This window comes from Lepidochelys kempii, chromosome 15, assembly GCF_965140265.1.
Source record: "Lepidochelys kempii isolate rLepKem1 chromosome 15, rLepKem1.hap2, whole genome shotgun sequence".
Taxonomy (NCBI): Eukaryota; Metazoa; Chordata; order Testudines; family Cheloniidae; genus Lepidochelys; species Lepidochelys kempii.
This window is the reverse complement of record NC_133270.1, coordinates 6,351,338-6,368,403: the sequence shown is the minus strand read 5'-3', so window position 1 is coordinate 6,368,403 and position 17,066 is coordinate 6,351,338. Positions and strand designations below refer to the sequence as shown.

The window sequence follows — 17,066 nt, the reverse complement described above, 5'->3', positions numbered from 1 at the left end:
CCTACCCCATTTAATCATTTCATGACACTGCCTCTTAAAAGGTAGCTAACTATAGAGATGCAAACGTTCCAAAGTCTCATGGGGAAGTGGGAGTGAGAGAAAGATGGGGGTAGAAGAGAGAGAATAAAAGTAAGCCAGGTTTGGATAAACAGTGGTCCCGTTTATGGACTCCCTTCATCTGTTCCAGTCCCTTGCGTGCATTTCTCTGAGAAAGCAAGAGGACTGGCTGGCCTTGTGAAAGCAAAAGGGCCCCCCTGCCTTTCCCCCTAATCATAATTCCAGACCTGGCTCTTCAGCCTGGTTTGAGCCGGCTCAGAAACATCTGACTCAAGGAACCTTTGTCTGAGCAATGTCCCTTCCCAGTGTGCGTCACCCTCCTTTTGGCATGGGAGCGCCTGAAATAAGCTCTTTTCCTTTTGCAAAGAGCCTGAAGAATTCTCCCTCCCTGACCTCTCTTCCCTTTCGGTATTGTTGCTGCTGGTTCCCCTTTAGCTGGAATCTCTCTGCTGAGCAGGGGAGGGGAATGACATCAGAGGCAAGGAGGTGTGGGGGGGTGCCCCATTCCCCAATTGGCCACCAAGCAAAAACCATGGGCCTATAAAACTTGCCAAGGGACTAGCATCCTCCAATGAGACAGTGACTCCACAGATTACCCTAGCTGCTGAGAAGGGACCACAGGAGACCGGCAGCCTTGCTCACTCCTGCACTGAACAGCTGCAGCTATAAGCCATCAGAGCATACATTAGCTCTGCCTTAACGCTAACCGGTAAGTGCCTCACTTTCTTCCTTTCCCAGCACACAATGAGATTATTATCTGTTACTAATAAATACATAGGAAGGAGTGGTCGGAGCTCAGGGCTGGGAGCACTTGTGTTCTAATCCCAGCTCTGACACTGACTCCTTCCAGGGTCGTGGGCAAGTGACTTCATCACTCCATGCCTCAGTTTCCCCATCTACACATCAATGATAACAGCATTTCCCTGGCTCGCAGGGCTGTTGGAAGGCTGAATTAAAGCTTCAGAAGTGAGGTTTGGTGAGATGAATTAGGGAAGGTTTCTGAAGTGCTCCTACTTACCTATTCTGCTTTCATCATCTTAGCAGCTGAAGATCTTTGAAGACGAAGGACAATCCTTTTCAAAACTGGCCACTGATTTTTTGATTGTCTCGGTTTCTTTGGTGCCTGACCTGAGATGTCTTTTGGGCCAGAATAAGTGGCCACTTCTGCACAAAACTGGCCCTTAACTGTTTTGTTCAGTGCAAGTCCAGTAATTACTGATCGGGTTCCTGTGACATGCTAGGTAGCTGCTCAAACCTATGTGGAGTCAGCATCTCCATGGTGCTCTGCACACTTTTAACAGCAATAAACAGGATTCCAAAGAATGTCTGTTTCCCTGCTGGATTTCTGGGGACCCCTCCCCTTTCCTCCCTTCCTTTTCCAGCTTTTAACTCACAAGTCCCTGCATCTCTGCCATTGCCTGTCTAACCAAGGACTCACTTTGGAGCCACAGTCAGCTGGATGGCCAGAGCAGATGCTGTGGGGCAATGGTGTAGCTCTTCGCTCCCCACCCCCCCCCGTGTCCCAGCCACACGTGCCAAGCCATTTGCCTTCACAGAGATGATCTGTTTGTGTATTTCCCCTGACAAATGATTCTCCAGAGGGATCACCTGTAAATGGGATGGCACTGAGTTAAGGCCCAGAGCTAAAAGAAGGGTTTCCAGCAGCATTGCAGCGTGGTGGGGGGGATCTCCTTCAGCTCAGAGATGGTGTCCCCCCTGCAAATAGGCTGTCCCTGAGTTAGTAGCAGGATCTTTGCCTTGTGCATGTCCATGGAGCCACAATTCATGGGCTCAGAATGAAGTCCCCCGGTTGGCCTCACGTCACAAGACAGATGCTTGGGAAGTAGCAGGGTTCGTTTCACACACACATGGTCCAACACTGCGCCTCTGCCTCCACTTCTGGGACGAGACAGGAGTTCAGAACCATGGTACGGTCAGTCCTCTGCCTAGATGTGAACTAGGCCCAGCTAGGGTGATGGGCTCTAGTGACGGAACGGGACAAAAACCCCTACGTCATTCCACACATAGCTAGGTGGGAATGCTACACAGGATCACTGCAGCTGGTTGGGAATTTTTCACCAAAACATCTTTCCACCTGAAAATGCTGATTTGTCAAAACTGAAACTTTTTCTGGGAAAAGGTCAGTCTTGAGAAATTTTTCAACTGAAATTTTTGTAAACAAAGTTTCAAAATTGCCAAAATGTTTCATTTCAACATGTTCTAAATAAAAAAATCCCAGTTTGCCCACTCAGAATAACTTTGTTTCAACTTTTAAGCTAATTAGAAGTAAAAAAAAATGGTCAGAATTGGAACAAAACATGTAAATTGACCAGAACCAAAATTTGTTTCAGATTTCAAATTTGTGTTAATTTTCAAGTTTGACTTTTTGTCTTGATTTGGGAAGGGAAAATTTTTTGATATCGCAAAAGCTTTCACAGACCAGGAAAACCATATTGCTGGCCAGATCTACTGTTTACTAATAATCAATGATTCATGGAGTTGGTAAAAAATTTTTTTTAAAATGACAACTTTCCCCTCACCCCCGCCACCCCGCAACAAACAATGGCGTTTTGACCAAATCAAATTTTTTTTGTTTGGCTGAAATTTTTCAAAGAAAACTGAGAAACATTTATGTGTTTCTTTTGGAGGCAGGGAGAGGAAAAAGCAAAAAGGGGGAGAAAACCCCAAAAGTATTTTTATATAGTTATAAAAATCCCTAAAATTCTGTGGAAAAAATGAGCACAAAATGAAAACAATTTCAATTTCACCCCCCCCCCACCATGGAAGAAAAAAAACTTAACATTTTTTGACCAGCTCCACTGATATATCAATTCTGTGCATTCTACGGAGATTGTAGACAAAAATGAAGGGAGGTCTTTGCCCTCTAAAGAACCTACCTTCCAGAAATACAGAAAGACAAGGGATAGGGGGGCAGTGCTTGAGTATGCCAGGTCCCCCTCTAGTGGCTGGTCCATGTAGAGGATAAAAGCCCACTACCACTGTTAAGCTCCTCTAACTCAAGTGGCAGCAGCAAGGACTTTTTATGCTCCTGGAGGCCCCAATTTGCAGCCCTGCTGATGGCCTGTGGTGGGGATGTTACACAGGCATCCTATTAGGTTCATGGTCTGTTTTGGGGGTGTCATTTACTACCTATCATTGAGGGGGAAAGTTGGGTTTATCGGCCTCGCCGTGTTTTGAGGAGAGAATCGAAGGGTGAGTGAGGGCAGAAACATGGCAGCCATGGCCTAGCAGGCCACGTGGAAAACAGGACAGGAGTGGAAGAAAGACACAAATGAATGATGAGGCTCAGGATATACTCTACTGACTGACCTGGGGTCACATGGGAGTGGCACTCAGGCCAGGTCTGGATTTGGCCCCTCAAGCTGAAAGGCTCCATATCCCATTCCCCCCAGTGCAGTTCATCCTGGATGACATCTTTCACACACAGGGACACAAAGCATTTAGCCAAAGGGAGCCATAAGCTAAGGGGCAAAGGAAGTTTTTAATGTGAAAATCTACAGAGAGAATGGGACTCGGACAAATCCGGCAGACACAGTCCAGCATGGCCTGCAGCTGGGGAGCACAGAGGGGACCAGATCTACACCAAGAGCTGAGAACAGGGAGTGGATGGACCTGAGGCCACGACGGTTGGATAGAGGTGGCCAGAGAGAGCCTTGGGAGGGTGACATTTTAGGCAGGGACCCATGTACCCCAGGGCAAGTGGAGTGTAGATTCTGCACCAAGATCCCCTGGTTGCTGTAGCACTTGTGAGTCAGCCTGGTAACTATGTGGCTGCTTCACTGCGTTTAGAATATGGATGGGGCTTAATTAATTAAATAGGGAAATGAATGAGTCACTCAGGTCAGCAAACCTCCCTCCCCCCATTTGTCTTAGATTAAATCCGTTTATTTGATGTTGGTTCCACACTTTCATTGTGACACAGATTTTTTTGCATTGTCCACCTGGGAGAAGGGAGAAGCTGGAAACAGCTGGATAGGGGGAGCTGAGGCTTTTTATGCCTGGGGAGGAGGTAATTTGGAGGTGAGGCATAAATAAATTAGCTGAAATGATCAGCAGTGAAACAGTTAACCACCCTGACACTTGAGCCATTATTAGCCTTCAGAGTTAATGGTTTGTTGAAACGAATGGGCAGCTCACACCCCTATAAAATGGGAGCTGAGACCCTGGAGCATAAGAGCATAGCAAGAGCATAGCAAGAGGTGGGTTCCACAGTAAACCCACAGAATACCCAGGGTCCTGATGATGGGTCTTATTTCCCTTATTCCCTCAGAGCCCAGCATGACTTCTGTCAGGAGCCTGCATGTGAATACCCCCCTGAGGGACAGCGTCCCGCTCTCCAAGGTGGCTGGCACCAATGTCTACCTGAAGCTGGACAATGCTCAGCCCACGGGCTCCTTTAAAATTCGGGGCATCGGCCACCTCTGTAAAACGGTACTGACTCTGAGCGGCCATGGCAAGGGCTGAGTGTTCGACTGGTGGGGGGAGAAGATTGCAGAGCCAAGCTGGAATGGGCCATTGCTGGTGGGGGTTGGGGGTGGGAGAGGGTGGAGAGACAGGGGGTAGCTGGGAATCTGGGATCCATTTGCAGCAGGCACAGCAGTCCAGTTTGGGCATTCTCTGCAGCAATCCAATATACTGTAGGGAGCATTGACTCATTGGAAGCCTGACCTCTAACTAGGGGTGACTGAGGATAACCTGGCCTGGATTTCTGTACCTACCTGGAACAGACTCTGGTGTAACCCCTAGGAGGGGAAGAACCTGGCCTGGATTCCTGTGCCCACCTGGAGGGGACACTAGCTATGCTCCCTACATCTCTTCAATGCGTCCGACTGACTGCGGTTGAGCAGCAGACTACAGCAGTCCCATAGCGGGTACCTGATCCTGGGTGTGCACCCACCTAACCGTCTGCTCTCAGACTGAAAGAGGAGGGTGGAAATTGCTGAGGCTCCACATTACTGGGGCTGCGGGAGCAGAAGGGAGGCTGTTGCCTGGCCTTGCGTGGTCATGGCGGCTTTGATGGCGACGCAGGGCTCTACAGAAGGGGCCGACAAGAGGCATAAAAGGAGCCCCCAGGGAGAATGACCTGAAATATCAAAGGGGTTGGAGGGGCTAGGCTGCCGAGAGAGGAGCCGCTCTCGTGTGGTTACCGGCTGCGGCCACGTTCGCTCCCACTCACTCCTTCCTCTTGCTTTGTCTCCACAGTGGGCGGAAAGAGGCTGTGAACGCTTCGTATGCTCCTCAGGTGAGATACACCAACCCAGGCCCTGGCTCCCTGAGGTGGCTGGTGGCTGTGTCACACCTAAGCCCAAATTGCCCCAGAAACTCACGGGCACTGGCTCCTCTCCTTGTGCCCGGATGTAAATAATGCCCACAAGGATGCCCAGGGATCCGAATCCAGGCTGCCCCTGCTGGCTGGTGCTGCTAGCGGTGGGACTATTGCCAAGGGAAGAGGAGCCCCAGTGATGGTATTGGTGTGGGTCATGCGAGGGTGGCAACAGGGCTTTAGACATCTTTGGTCACATGGGAAATGCAATGTTGAGTTCCTGGGACGGAACAATCCTCCCCACCACACCCTGACACTGTCTACCTGTTGGGGTGCTGCAAGATTCCCACGCCTCCTGAAACTCCTGGGCAGCCCCAAGGCTTGGGGAGGGCAGAACGAGAAGATGGCAGAGGGACACACTGCTTTGGGAGGCACCAGAGGCAGCACCGTGACTTCTACTGCATGGTGGGATGCAGGAAACCATGAGGCCCGATGTGGTTGCTTTTAGGTGGCAATGCTGGCCTGGCAGCTGCCTACTCTGCCAGGAAACTGGGCATCCCAGCCACCATCCTCGTGCCCACGTCCACGCCAGCTTTCACCATCGAGCGGCTGAAGGACGAGGGGGCCACTGTCTGCATTGTGGGAGAGGTAGGTATGTGCATGTCTGGGTAAGGGGGTATACAAAAGAGAGCAGACTGCCTGCCTGGGGTGAGAGCCTCACTATCTTCTCCCACCATGTCCCAGAGCCAGGACTGGGACAGATCTGCAGAGGGAGCTGCCCCACGGGCTGTGAGGTTTATGGTTCTGTCCATAAGCCACTGTGAGTGGCTAATAAAACGTCTCTTCTCTGCAGATGCTGGATGAGACCATAGAACAAGCCAAGGAGCTGGTGAAGAACAACCCTGGCTGGGTCTATGTGCCTCCTTTCGATGATCCCCTCATCTGGTATGTGGCCTGAGGGAGAGGGGGACACCAGAGGCTGGAAGGCTTTGTTTTAGCCATTGCTGCCTATTAACATCCCTGCTAGCCTGAGTAACCATGGGCCAAGATTAAATCCGACTGCATGCAGCCCCAACAAGGTCATTCTGTGTTGCACACAAAGGGGTGGACTATCTAACAAGAGGTGGTGCTGTGGCAGAAGTCCACTCTCTGCTTGGACTGCATTAGTGTGGCCACCATCTCTTGGCGCACCAGGCATGGGATCCAGCATGAAGTTTGCTGGACAGAGCGTGAGCATCTATTGACCACATGCACCACATGGTGAATTTCTAAAGTCAGCACATCCACAGAAGCTGCTACCACCAGCCTAGCCTGGATAGCTGTGCATTGAACCTGGGTTGGGAGCTAAAGGACATAAGAAAGGGAATCCATGACCATTTCCATGTTCGTTCAGACCTGGGCTTCACCAGCACCACTGCACTGATACGCCCCACCCCTGCCCTAAAAACAACAGCTGTGTCTCAGTACCATTATGACAAGTGCTTTAGAAAGTCCTATAGCTGGGAAGACCTAGAGGGGTCCTCCTATCCTGATCAGAGGCGGGACCTCAGCCTGCTTGTCCACACAACCCCTTGCCTTCTAGTTCTCACGCCTGGGCCTGTTCTGAGGTGTCACTCATCCCCATAGGCAGCAAGATGCAGCCTGACTCTGGAGTGCAGCCTTTCAAAGCTGAAATTGTCTCAGGCTGCTAAACCAAAGTATCCCAGACTGGGGGGAGACCCAGCTTCTCTGATGTTGGAGTGAACCAAGAGTAACTCCACTGAACTCAGTGGGATGACACTGGTGTTGCTGAAAAAATCAAGACCTGTATTTTCCAGGCTCTTATAGAGAAACGTGGTCAGGACTGTTGATCTCGGGTCATCTCTAGCCATGGCCTTCCCTTCCCCTGGTCCCAATCTCTCTTGCTATCTCCTTGTAGGGAAGGCCACACGTCCATAGTGAAGGAGCTGAAGGAACACTTGGACTCCAAGCCTGGGGCGCTGGCCCTGTCTGTGGGAGGCGGCGGGATGCTGTGCGGAGTGGTCCAGGGTCTCCGTGAGGTGGGCTGGGAGGATGTGCCCATTGTTGCCATGGAGACCAAAGGGGCGCACAGCCTGAATGCTGCCATGGCTGCTGGACAGCTGGTGACACTGCCAGAAATCACCAGGTGAGTGAGGGGAGGAGGACGAATCAGAGCGCTCGGCCTGTGACCTGATGTTAAGGGAGAGGAGCCATGGCTTGGGGTGGGCTGGGCAGAACCACAGCTTGGGGTCTGATGGAGGAGAGAATTGAGGCGGCAGGCTCATGAATCCCCTCCCTGTTCTCTACTCTGCAGCCTACATGTCTTGGATGCTATTTTGGTTTAGCTTACTCCTCCCATGGGTTCTTCCACCCAGCCCCCTCCTGTGCATAGCACAACAATGCTGCCCCACAGGGGCAGCCGGGGGCAAAGTTCTCTGGGCACTGCAGATGGGAGTAAGCACTTGATCTACAAAATTAAGCCGAGATCTACAAAATTAAGCTCCTTTGTGCTCTAGGGAGAGGTAGGAACCAGGCTTCACCAGGAGGTAACTCATGCCACGCACACCTGATGACAGCAAGGAAGAACCTGAAAGGGCTGTCTGCCCAATCAAAGACAGGGGGCAAGGGAAGGTGCTTGAACAAAGGATTGCTCAGTGCTCCCCAGATGTGGTAGCAGCACAGAGAGATGCAGCATGAATGCAGGGATCCCTGCTCTGGCAAGGGGAACGTGGGGGTCAGTGGAGACTCCACCCCAAGATCCCACAGGGCCCTGCTTGAAAAAAACTGGCTGCCTGCATGCTCGCAGGGATAGGGAGCGCTGACGTCACAAGGGTATGCTGTGGGGACTCCCTTATCACCAGCTGACGTGTCTCTTTCCTCTTCTCCTTTCCTGGCTGCAGCGTCGCAAAGACACTTGGGGCAAAGACGGTGGGAGCGGAGACGTTGAAGCTGGCCCGAGAGCACCCAGTCTTCTCAGAGGTCGTCACGGACCAGGAGGCAGTCATGGCCATTGAAAAATTTGTGGGTACGTAACAGGCCCCTCCCTGAGCGTGAGGCCCCCCACACTCACAGACAGCAACATGCCAAAGGAGAGTCCTTTTTTCCCCAAGACACTGCTGCTCCCCAAAGGTGAATAGAAACATTTAAAATAGCCCCGCTGACCATGGCCAGGGGTTCTAGTCATACAGCATGGCAAGGACTGTCTGTGTCCCATTCATTTGCCAATTCATTCACACACAATGGCTGACCATCTCCCTTCTGCCCACCCCCAAGCAGGTAGACATCCCTGCAGGTCTCACAAATCATTATAGAGCCCACTAGACTAGAGAGACAAGGTGGGTGAGGTCATAGCTTTCATTAGACCAGCTTCTGTTGGTGAGAGAGACAAGCTTTCGAGCTACACAGACACAGCTCTTCTTCAGGTCTGGGGAACAAGTGTCAGAACTAAATACAAGTTGGAACAGATTGTTTAGCATAAGTAGTTAACACCTATTTCAGGGGACCATTCAACATAAGGTGGCCCATTAACACCCTTCCAAGCATGGGAGGAAGGGAGAGAAGGCAGCTGGGGGGTGTTGTTAGCAGGTTACAGATTGCTGTAATAAGCCATAAATCTAGTGTGTCTGTTTAGTCCATGATTTTTAGTATCTAGCAAAGTTCTGAATTTAAGCTTCCCAGCTCACCTTTTGAAAGGGTTGTGCAGGTTTCCTTTGATGAGGAGTGCTGAGAGGTCATCTATAGAGTGATCACTTTGTGAAAAGTGTTCCCCCACAGATGACAGGGTGTTTTAAAACCCACTGGCCAGGTTGGGTTACAGGGGCCCTCTCCCAGCCCAAACCATACTCTTAACAAAAATTTCACATGGGACTGCTTCTCCAGATCCTTCCTAAATCTTGGGCCACTCCCCTTCCTGATGTGCAGGAGCACCGGATTCTCCCATTCCCAGTCCCCCTGACAATTGAAGCTTTTAAATAGTCCTCCCCATGCATTGGCTTTTAATCCTGAGCCCCAAACAATTACCCACCCCTGGGGCTTTCCTCTGAGATTCTTTCTGCCCACTGCCACCCAGGCCTTTGCTCTAGGCACATCTGTCTCTCTAACACCAGAGAGGGCCAGCAGAGACCTTCTCTCAGCCTGGGTCCTCTTTATAGAAAGCACTCCTGGCCCCACCCAGCTGGGACATGCCACCAATTGAAGTTGCACCAGATAGGCTAAATTGGCCCCACTGAGAAGCTGCACAGGGAATCATAGAATAGGCTAAATTGGCCCCACTGAGAAGCTGCACAGGGAATCATAGAATATCAGGGTTGGAAGGGACCTCAGGAGGTCATCTAGTCCAACCCCCTGCTCAAAGCAGGACCAATCCCCAATTTTTGACCCAAATGGCCCCCTCAAGGATTGAACTCACAACCCTGGGTTTAGCAGGCCAATGCTCAAACCACTGAGCTATCCCCTCCCTCCAAACTGGTTCCCCTGCCTCTTAAAGGGACAATGCATCCTGTGACTGCCAATGAGAACTCCTCTCCTGCAACCCGCTGTGTTCCCTAGAGCCACAGCTGTCCCCAAGTCCCTGACAGGCTAATGTAAAGCTACCTCCATGCGCTGACCCTATCCCCTCCCTGCTTCCTCTCTCAGAAACGGCCTGTTTCACTCATGGTGCGGAGGAGGGGAATCTGACAGAGAGCGAGTGAGAGCACCCCTGATGTTCTCATTATCCCAGGGGGTAGTCAGTTAGGCCCTGTGTGTCCCTGAATGCAGGGGAGAGCAGTGGCTGCTTTGACCATGATCAAACAGGTCGTTCTCTCCAAGCTTTGCCCTCGGTAGGGAAGAGTGAGCCCACCACAAGTTTTTCCAGCCCGTTTGTGGCTTGTTCTCTCCACTGGCCCTTCCTCAGAGAGCTGTCATGGATCAAGGCCAACTTTTCCCCCCAATTGGCACCTTGAAACAGATAGTGAGTACAACTGAGTCCATGAACCAGGGACCCCTCCCCGTTCATGGGCCAGCAGTGAGCTCACCACCCGGGGCAGCCAGCTCTGTGTCACCCCCCCACCCCTGCTAGCTGAGGCCTCCTGCCCCGAGCGGATGTGTGATAGGCGAGTGACCACCAGCTAGCCCCTCCCCCATCTCTCCTCCCTCCCCCCCATGCAGACGACGAGAAGATCCTGGTGGAGCCAGCCTGTGGGGCGGCGCTGGCTGCCATCTACAGCGGCGTGGTGCAGAAGCTGCAGGCAGAGGGGAAACTGGGCCATGCCCTGGGCTCCCTGGTGATCATCGTGTGTGGGGGCAACAACATCACGCTGGCCCAGCTGCAGCGCCTCAAGGAGCAGCTGGGCATCCAGAATGTCATGGCGGCCTAGGCTGGCAAGGCACCACCCGGGGGGGAGGGAGGAAGAGCTCTGGAGTTTTATCCAGGGCCTTATTTTAAGTGTGGGATGCTGGTTTTAACAGTCCACACATCAGCAATGATGCGCATTTCTAACTTGTGGTCACATCACGTTGCCTCAAACGCTGGATCACACAGGCTGAGGCTAAATCTAGGACTCCCAACCTGCCTACAACTTCCAGGCATGGGTTTGTCACCAGCCAGCCGGCAGGAAGGCTCTCCCCCAAGGCACACACCTCCACACAACGCTGTGCATTATTATCAACATCAGTTCCAGCAGCCCCTTCAGGCCTGCCCTGAGATCAGGGCCCCGTTGTGCCAGGTACTGCACAGATGCGCAGCGAGAGACAGACCCAATCTAGCCCGACAAAGGATGGGAAAGAGGCCCGGAGAGAGGAAGTGACTTTGTCCAAGGTCACACAGCTGAGTCAGGCATAAACCCAGGTCTCCTAGCTCCTTATCCACTGCCCTGATCACCAGGCCATGCTGTGTAACTGACACCTTCTGCAACACTGGGGCATGTTTAGTCTGAAGACTTGGGGGGAGTCGGGGACCTGATCGCAGTCTTCAGGTATGTTCAGCACCGTTATAAAAGGCCGTGATCACTGTTCGTGTCCACTGGCAGTAGGACAAGAAGAACTGAGCTTAATCTGCAGGGAGGGAGATTTAGGTTAGATATTAGGAAAGACTTTCTAACTCTAAGGACAGTTAAGCTCTGGAATAGGCTTCCAATGGAGGCTTTTAAGGCAGGTTGGATGAACACCACTCAGGGGTGGGCTAGGTTTACTTGGTCCTGACTCAGAGCAGGGGGCTGGGCTCGAGGTCCCATCCCACCATAGATTTGAGAGATTCTCAGAGGTGAGCTCCTAGCCCTGGATGGACTGTAGCTCTGTTTCGGCATAGCCAGGAGACAGGCTACCAAACTAGATCAGCCGCTGGGTTGGTCTGGTCTGGCCTGCATCAGTGGGCTGATCCTTACCTTGATGAAAGCTTGAGCTGGTATAGAATACCACTGGAATTCCTCGCCTAGTGGTTGCACAGCCCATGCCTTCTGGGGAGGTCCCTTGTGCCCTCTGGTTTAGCATCCCTGTCTCACCAGCCTGGACCTCTCCGCATGGGGGCAGAGAGCAGGCTGGGCCAATCTCTCTGGAGCTACATCTGTCACTTCACTGCCTACGCTGCAGGCTGCAGGTGTCGGGGAAGGTTTTGTGTAACGTGAGATTAGTCTGAGGCGTGAATATTGGATGTTGTAACCAGAATTCAGCACGCCCTAACATGCTGGCTTTTCTAATAGTGTCCACTATTTAACTTTTTGCACGTAAAAAAAATTCAGTATTTCTATAAGGCTGCGTCTCTCGTTTGTTTCCAGACGAAGCTGCGCAGCCATTTTCTGCCCGGGTTGCAAGGCTGCCCCAGTGTCACCATCTTGTGATTTTATCTCACCTTTACTACTTGGAAAACCTGAGCGCCTCATACTACCCCTGTGAAGCAGGGCAGGGCTGTTACCCCATTGTACACATAGAGCTCTGAGACAGAGAGAGATAAATGACTTGCCCAAGGTCATCCAGAAAGTCTGTGGCAGAGCAAGAAATGGAACTCAGATTGCTAGCAGATACCCTAACCCCTGGACCACCCTCCCTCTCTGCTGTGGAAATGTAACAACTCTTTTCCGTAGGGTTTGAATCCAGAAACTTTTGTACCAAAGCACAGGCCCCTGCCACTTGAGTTAAGGGAGTAGCTCCATTAGCTGTCAGCAGTAGTAGGTTTTTATCCTCTAAGTCAGTGGTTCCCCACTTTTGCAGCCTGAAGGCTGAATATATTGTGACACACAAGGTCAAGGGACCATAGTTTATAATTTAGGGGGGTAATTCTGGGTCCTGATCTGCACCTTTTGTGCTGCTCTGGTGGGACAAAGGGAAGAGAAGTCCAATTTCCCCCCCACCCCCACTGTAAGACAGTCCCCATTGGCACAGAGCCAGTGTAGCTGGCTCCTCTACTTCCCTCTTCGCAAGTCCTGCAATGTTAGGGGGAGTAGCTGGTTTCTGGCAGCCTCCAGCTGGCATGTGAACAAGACACACACATCTATTTAGATTCTTGATGAGAAATAGAAACCAGGAGGAAACAAACAGCATAAATAAGAGCCAAGACATGTTAGCAATCCCACTGATTTGATGGCATTACATATACTAAGATTAGCACTGATCTGTAAAGGAGGGTTTTTGATCTTTCCCTATGATCTTTCCCTTTTTAATCCCCTTGAAATCAACCCATTCTGCTCAGTCAAACAGAGATGTCTGTCTGGGAATGCTGGGTGATGTCTTTGAAACTGCTATCCCTGTGCTGGGCTCTTATGGCTAAGGTGAAAATTGTCCTGTCCTCTTCCATTTTACGTTTTCAAGAATCCGGGGGGGGGGGGAATTCCTTCTAGGGAGGAAAGAGATTGACAAGCTCTCTGTGACCCCACCTCTCTCCCCCTTTTCTTGCTCAGCTGCTGCTGGATTTGAAAGCAGGCACTGAGATTCCTCATCTACCCTACATCCATTCTGCCACAGACTGGCCCACGAAGGAGTTCTCTGCAGAGGTCTCTTGGGGTTTCCAGAGGAGGAAACTGTATTGACATGCCATTTGGGTTGACAGCAATGGACTCTCATGGCATTAGCGTAAGCTGATGCCATTGGGTGGGTTGTCAGCATGGGGGTTGAACCTGTGACTTTGGAATCCAAACCCAGGGGTTTCTAGTGCCAGATCAGCGAGGGGCTGTACAGATAAATATGTTACACATTGTAAGGTGCTCAAGTAACTGGCCCCCCTCACCATGTGAAGTACCATACTTTGCTGCAGCGATTATACGGGATTATTGTGAACATCTAGTCAGACCTCCTGTGTAACAGGCCACGGGTTGCTCTTGAATTAATTCTTGTTTGAACAAAGGCAGATCTTTAGAAAAAACATCTCATCTTGATTTAAAAAAACTCCAGGGATGGAGAATCCACTACAACACATGGTAAATTGTTCCAGTGGTGAATTAATCTCCGTGATAAAAAACTGCCCCTCATTTCTTGCTGAAGTTCTCTAACTTCAGCTTCCAGCCATTGGAGCTTGTTATGCCTTTGTCCGCTAGCCTGGGAGTCCTCTAGCTACTGTCGAGTTTCTTTTCCCTGTATAGGTACTCTGGATAGATATGTAGACAGACAGGGAGTCTGAACAAACGCTCACGCAGCTGGGGTGTCCCTCACCCCCCACCCAGCCTGAAGGGCTGACCAAGGCGAGACCATTGAAGGGTGAGAAATAACGCAGGATAGAAAACGCAAGTTATTTTGCCAAAACACCAAAAAAATCCCTTGTTTTCTTAACGGGCCCATGAAAATTTTTCAGTTAAAAAAAACCAAACAAACCCTGAAAATATTTCAATTTTCTGTACAAATGTTTGGGTTTCAGAAAAATTGATATTTTGACATAAAACCCTAAACATCCCCCCTCACAATAAAAGAAATTCCACATTCAGTTTCGAATTTTTCACCAAAATGCGGTAACATTTACCAAAATGAAAATATTTCACTAAAAAATGTTTATTCAGTCAAAAAACAAAACAAAACCGTTTTTGTTTAAAACTAGAAGGTGCACTGAAAAACAAGAGCCCCCCCTAGCTATTCTGCATTGAGGGCTGCTGGCAGCACACACTGCTGCACGGAAAGACACTGGTAAACAGCTGAGGCCTTGGTGGGGTTCGAGGTAGGAAGCTGGTGCTTTAGCTGGAGAGGCACAAGGGTCTGCGCTGGATCCAGGAGGGTTGGAAGGGCAGGGGGGTTCTTTTGGGGGTCATCTGCTGAGGCCTGAAATCCCCCCACCCCTCCAAAAAGACAAGACGAGAGCTGGGGGTAGTCAGAGCTAGGGAGGTAAGTTCCATCCTAACAGGTTTAGGTGAAGGGGGTATCTGAGCCCAGCTGAACAAACGAGTCTGTCCCTTCCCTGCACTTCTTAACCCACTGTCTGACACTGGCAGGGCCCACAACAGCTTGGCTAAGTCCCAGGGCCTGAGGCATTTCTGTGCTCACACCACACAAGCAAGGAGCCCCTGACCCTCCTCCCCTTCCCATCGATCAACCAGCCCCCTTGCAGGAAGTGCTGGTTCCAGCCCAAGGAGACCCGCTGCTGGGCAGCACCTGGGATTGGATGCCTGCTGCCTTTCCAGCTGTCTGCACCATGCCCAAAAGGCCACATATGGAATATTTCACTGCAGGCCAGCCAGGTTTGTTCTTTGAGAGGCACTGTTGAAGAATGTGCCTTTAATATCTCATAGCACTTTACAAAGGAGGTTAGCATCATTAGCCTCATTTTACAGATGGGGAAACCGAGGCACAGGGGGTGAAGTGACTTGCTATGGAGCAGTTGGAAGGGTTGCCATACAAGAAAAGGACCCAAGCCCATGGGAGTCTTCAATGGGCTTTGGATCAGGTCCTAACTGAGGAGGGAAGAGTACGAATAAAACTCCCTGTCTGTTGCCAACTATTCAACACAGACATGTGCACGTGGGGAAGGGGAAGAGATTTTTCTCTTAGAGACTCAGCACCTTGTCCTTTCAGTCAAAGGCTGAGAAGGCTCCCAAGGCTGGATTCTCCTCTCACCACACATCTGTCAAGAGAAATGAAGTCACACCAGGGTAAGTAAGACGAGAATCAGGCCCACAGCCTTGATCCCCAAGACCTCCAAGGAGTCCTCCAGCAAAAACCGGCAAGACAAAAACTTGACAATTCTCTACCACTTGTGCTGAATCTCCCTCAACAGTTAGCAGCATAGAGACTATGATACATAAAACATGTCTCTTTAGCAACAGAAGTTAGTCCAATGAAAGATATTCATATTGTTTCTTCCCATATGTTCCCATGTGTAGAAAGAGGATACCAAAGATGAGACATTTAGAGGGTGCGGATCCTTTAGCGTGGAATGAATTTATGGAGGGGCTTCTGAAGGGCATGATGAATACGTTGCCACTTGTCTGCCCCATGTCCTAATCCAAGAATCTAAGCCAGAGGGGGCAGCTAATTAGACAAAATTGAAAGCCCCTAAAAGGAAATCTCTCCCCTACGATCTAGTTGCTCTGTGGAGCCAGATGGACTTAGCCCTTGGTGAGCCCTTTATAAAAACCTTCAACACACTTTACAAACATTAGCCAATTAATTCCAAACCAACAAAGTGATTACTCCCAACTGCTCAATGCCTGCCAGAGCAGATCAAGGCACCTAGATTGAGAGGACTTTGCAATCATTTTATGACCACTAGAAATATCACTATTGGGCCCGTTACCATCTCTCTAGCTCTGGTACTTACAGGTCTCCCATCACCGAATACCTCCTTGTCTTTAAAGGTATTTATCTTCATACTACCCCTGAGAAGTAGGGCAGGGCTATTATACCCATCGCAGAGATGAGAAAACTGAGGCACAGAGCAGCTTCCTCACTTTCCCAAGGCCACACAGGAAGTTTGTGCTGGAACAGGGAACTGAATGCAGGTCTCTAAGTTGCAGGCTAGTGCACAACCCCTGCGGCATTCCTTGCTCTTCTCCAAAGTAGTCCCAGTAGCTCAGCTGGGCAGATGAGGCTCGATGCTACAGGTAGGCATGAAGGCTGGAACACAGTTGCCGCCCCACACACCTTATGGCCATACCATGCCATGTTTTGACAGAACAAGGAGTAATGGTCTCAAGTTGCAGTGGGGGAGATTTAGGTTGGATATTAGGAAAAACTTTTTCATTAGGAGGGTGGTGAACCCTGGACTGTGTTACCTAGGGAGGTGGTGGAATCTCCTTCCTTAGAAGTTTTTAAGGTCAGGCTTGACAAAGCCCTGGCTGGGATGCTTTAGTTGGGGATTGGTCCTGCTTTGAGCAGAGGGTTGGACTAGATGACCTCCTGAGGTCCCTTCCAACCCTGATATTCTATGATTCATGCTTTGGCCCTGGCCCCAAAACAGCCCTCGGGCAGCAGTCGGCTTTTAACACAGTTCATCTGCAGCCACCATGGGACTGAGTCTCTGAGATGGGTTAGCCAGGCCTCCCACATCACACTGTATGGCTATCCCAAAATGCACCCACCCCATCTCTTGCCCCTGGCCCCAGCAGCTGGCCAGCTTTTCCATCCCATCATGTTCTGGCAGTTGAGCAGCATGGACCCACTGACCCTGTTGTGCTGAATTGCTGCTTTCATGGATGCACCCAACTGTGTTAGCAGTAAGAGCATCAGAGCTTGGTGTAAGGGGAGGGGCTGAGTGATGCATATTCAGGGGCTTCCTCATGCTCACGCCAGAGAGGGCTGGGGGGGTTGTGATGGTGTGAGGAAGGTGTAGCAG

General features: G+C 50.7%; 1 protein-coding gene across 2 annotated transcripts; it reads left to right on the top strand.

The window, feature by feature from the left end:
- Window positions 1-406: 406 nt before the first annotated feature.
- LOC140898523 (L-serine dehydratase/L-threonine deaminase-like) lies at window positions 407-14,235 on the top strand. Of its 2 annotated transcripts, none has more exons than XM_073312406.1 (8): window positions 407-766; window positions 4,349-4,509; window positions 5,281-5,320; window positions 5,850-5,989; window positions 6,195-6,286; window positions 7,260-7,487; window positions 8,242-8,366; window positions 13,213-14,235. In XM_073312406.1, the coding sequence occupies exons 2-8, from the start codon at window positions 4,357-4,359 to the stop codon at window positions 13,239-13,241; spliced, it is 807 nt and encodes a 268-aa protein (XP_073168507.1). In that variant the 5' UTR covers window positions 407-766; window positions 4,349-4,356; the 3' UTR covers window positions 13,242-14,235. The 2 variants fall into 2 exon arrangements, with proteins under 2 accessions (XP_073168507.1, XP_073168506.1); XM_073312405.1 differs by lacking the exon at window positions 13,213-14,235 and adding an exon at window positions 10,490-12,051 and having other exon boundaries at window positions 409-766.
- The last annotated feature ends 2,831 nt before the right edge of the window (window positions 14,236-17,066 follow it).

Coding starts and splice junctions, on each gene's coding strand:
- LOC140898523 (XM_073312405.1), top strand. CDS start 4,357: ATGACTTCTGTCAGGAGCCTGCATGTGAATACCCCCCTGAGGGACAGC. Junction 5,990..6,194: donor CTGTCTGCATTGTGGGAGAG/GTAGGTATGTGC, acceptor TCTTCTCTGCAG/ATGCTGGATGAGACCATAGA. Junction 8,367..10,489: donor GGCCATTGAAAAATTTGTGG/GTACGTAACAGG, acceptor CCCCCCATGCAG/ACGACGAGAAGATCCTGGTG.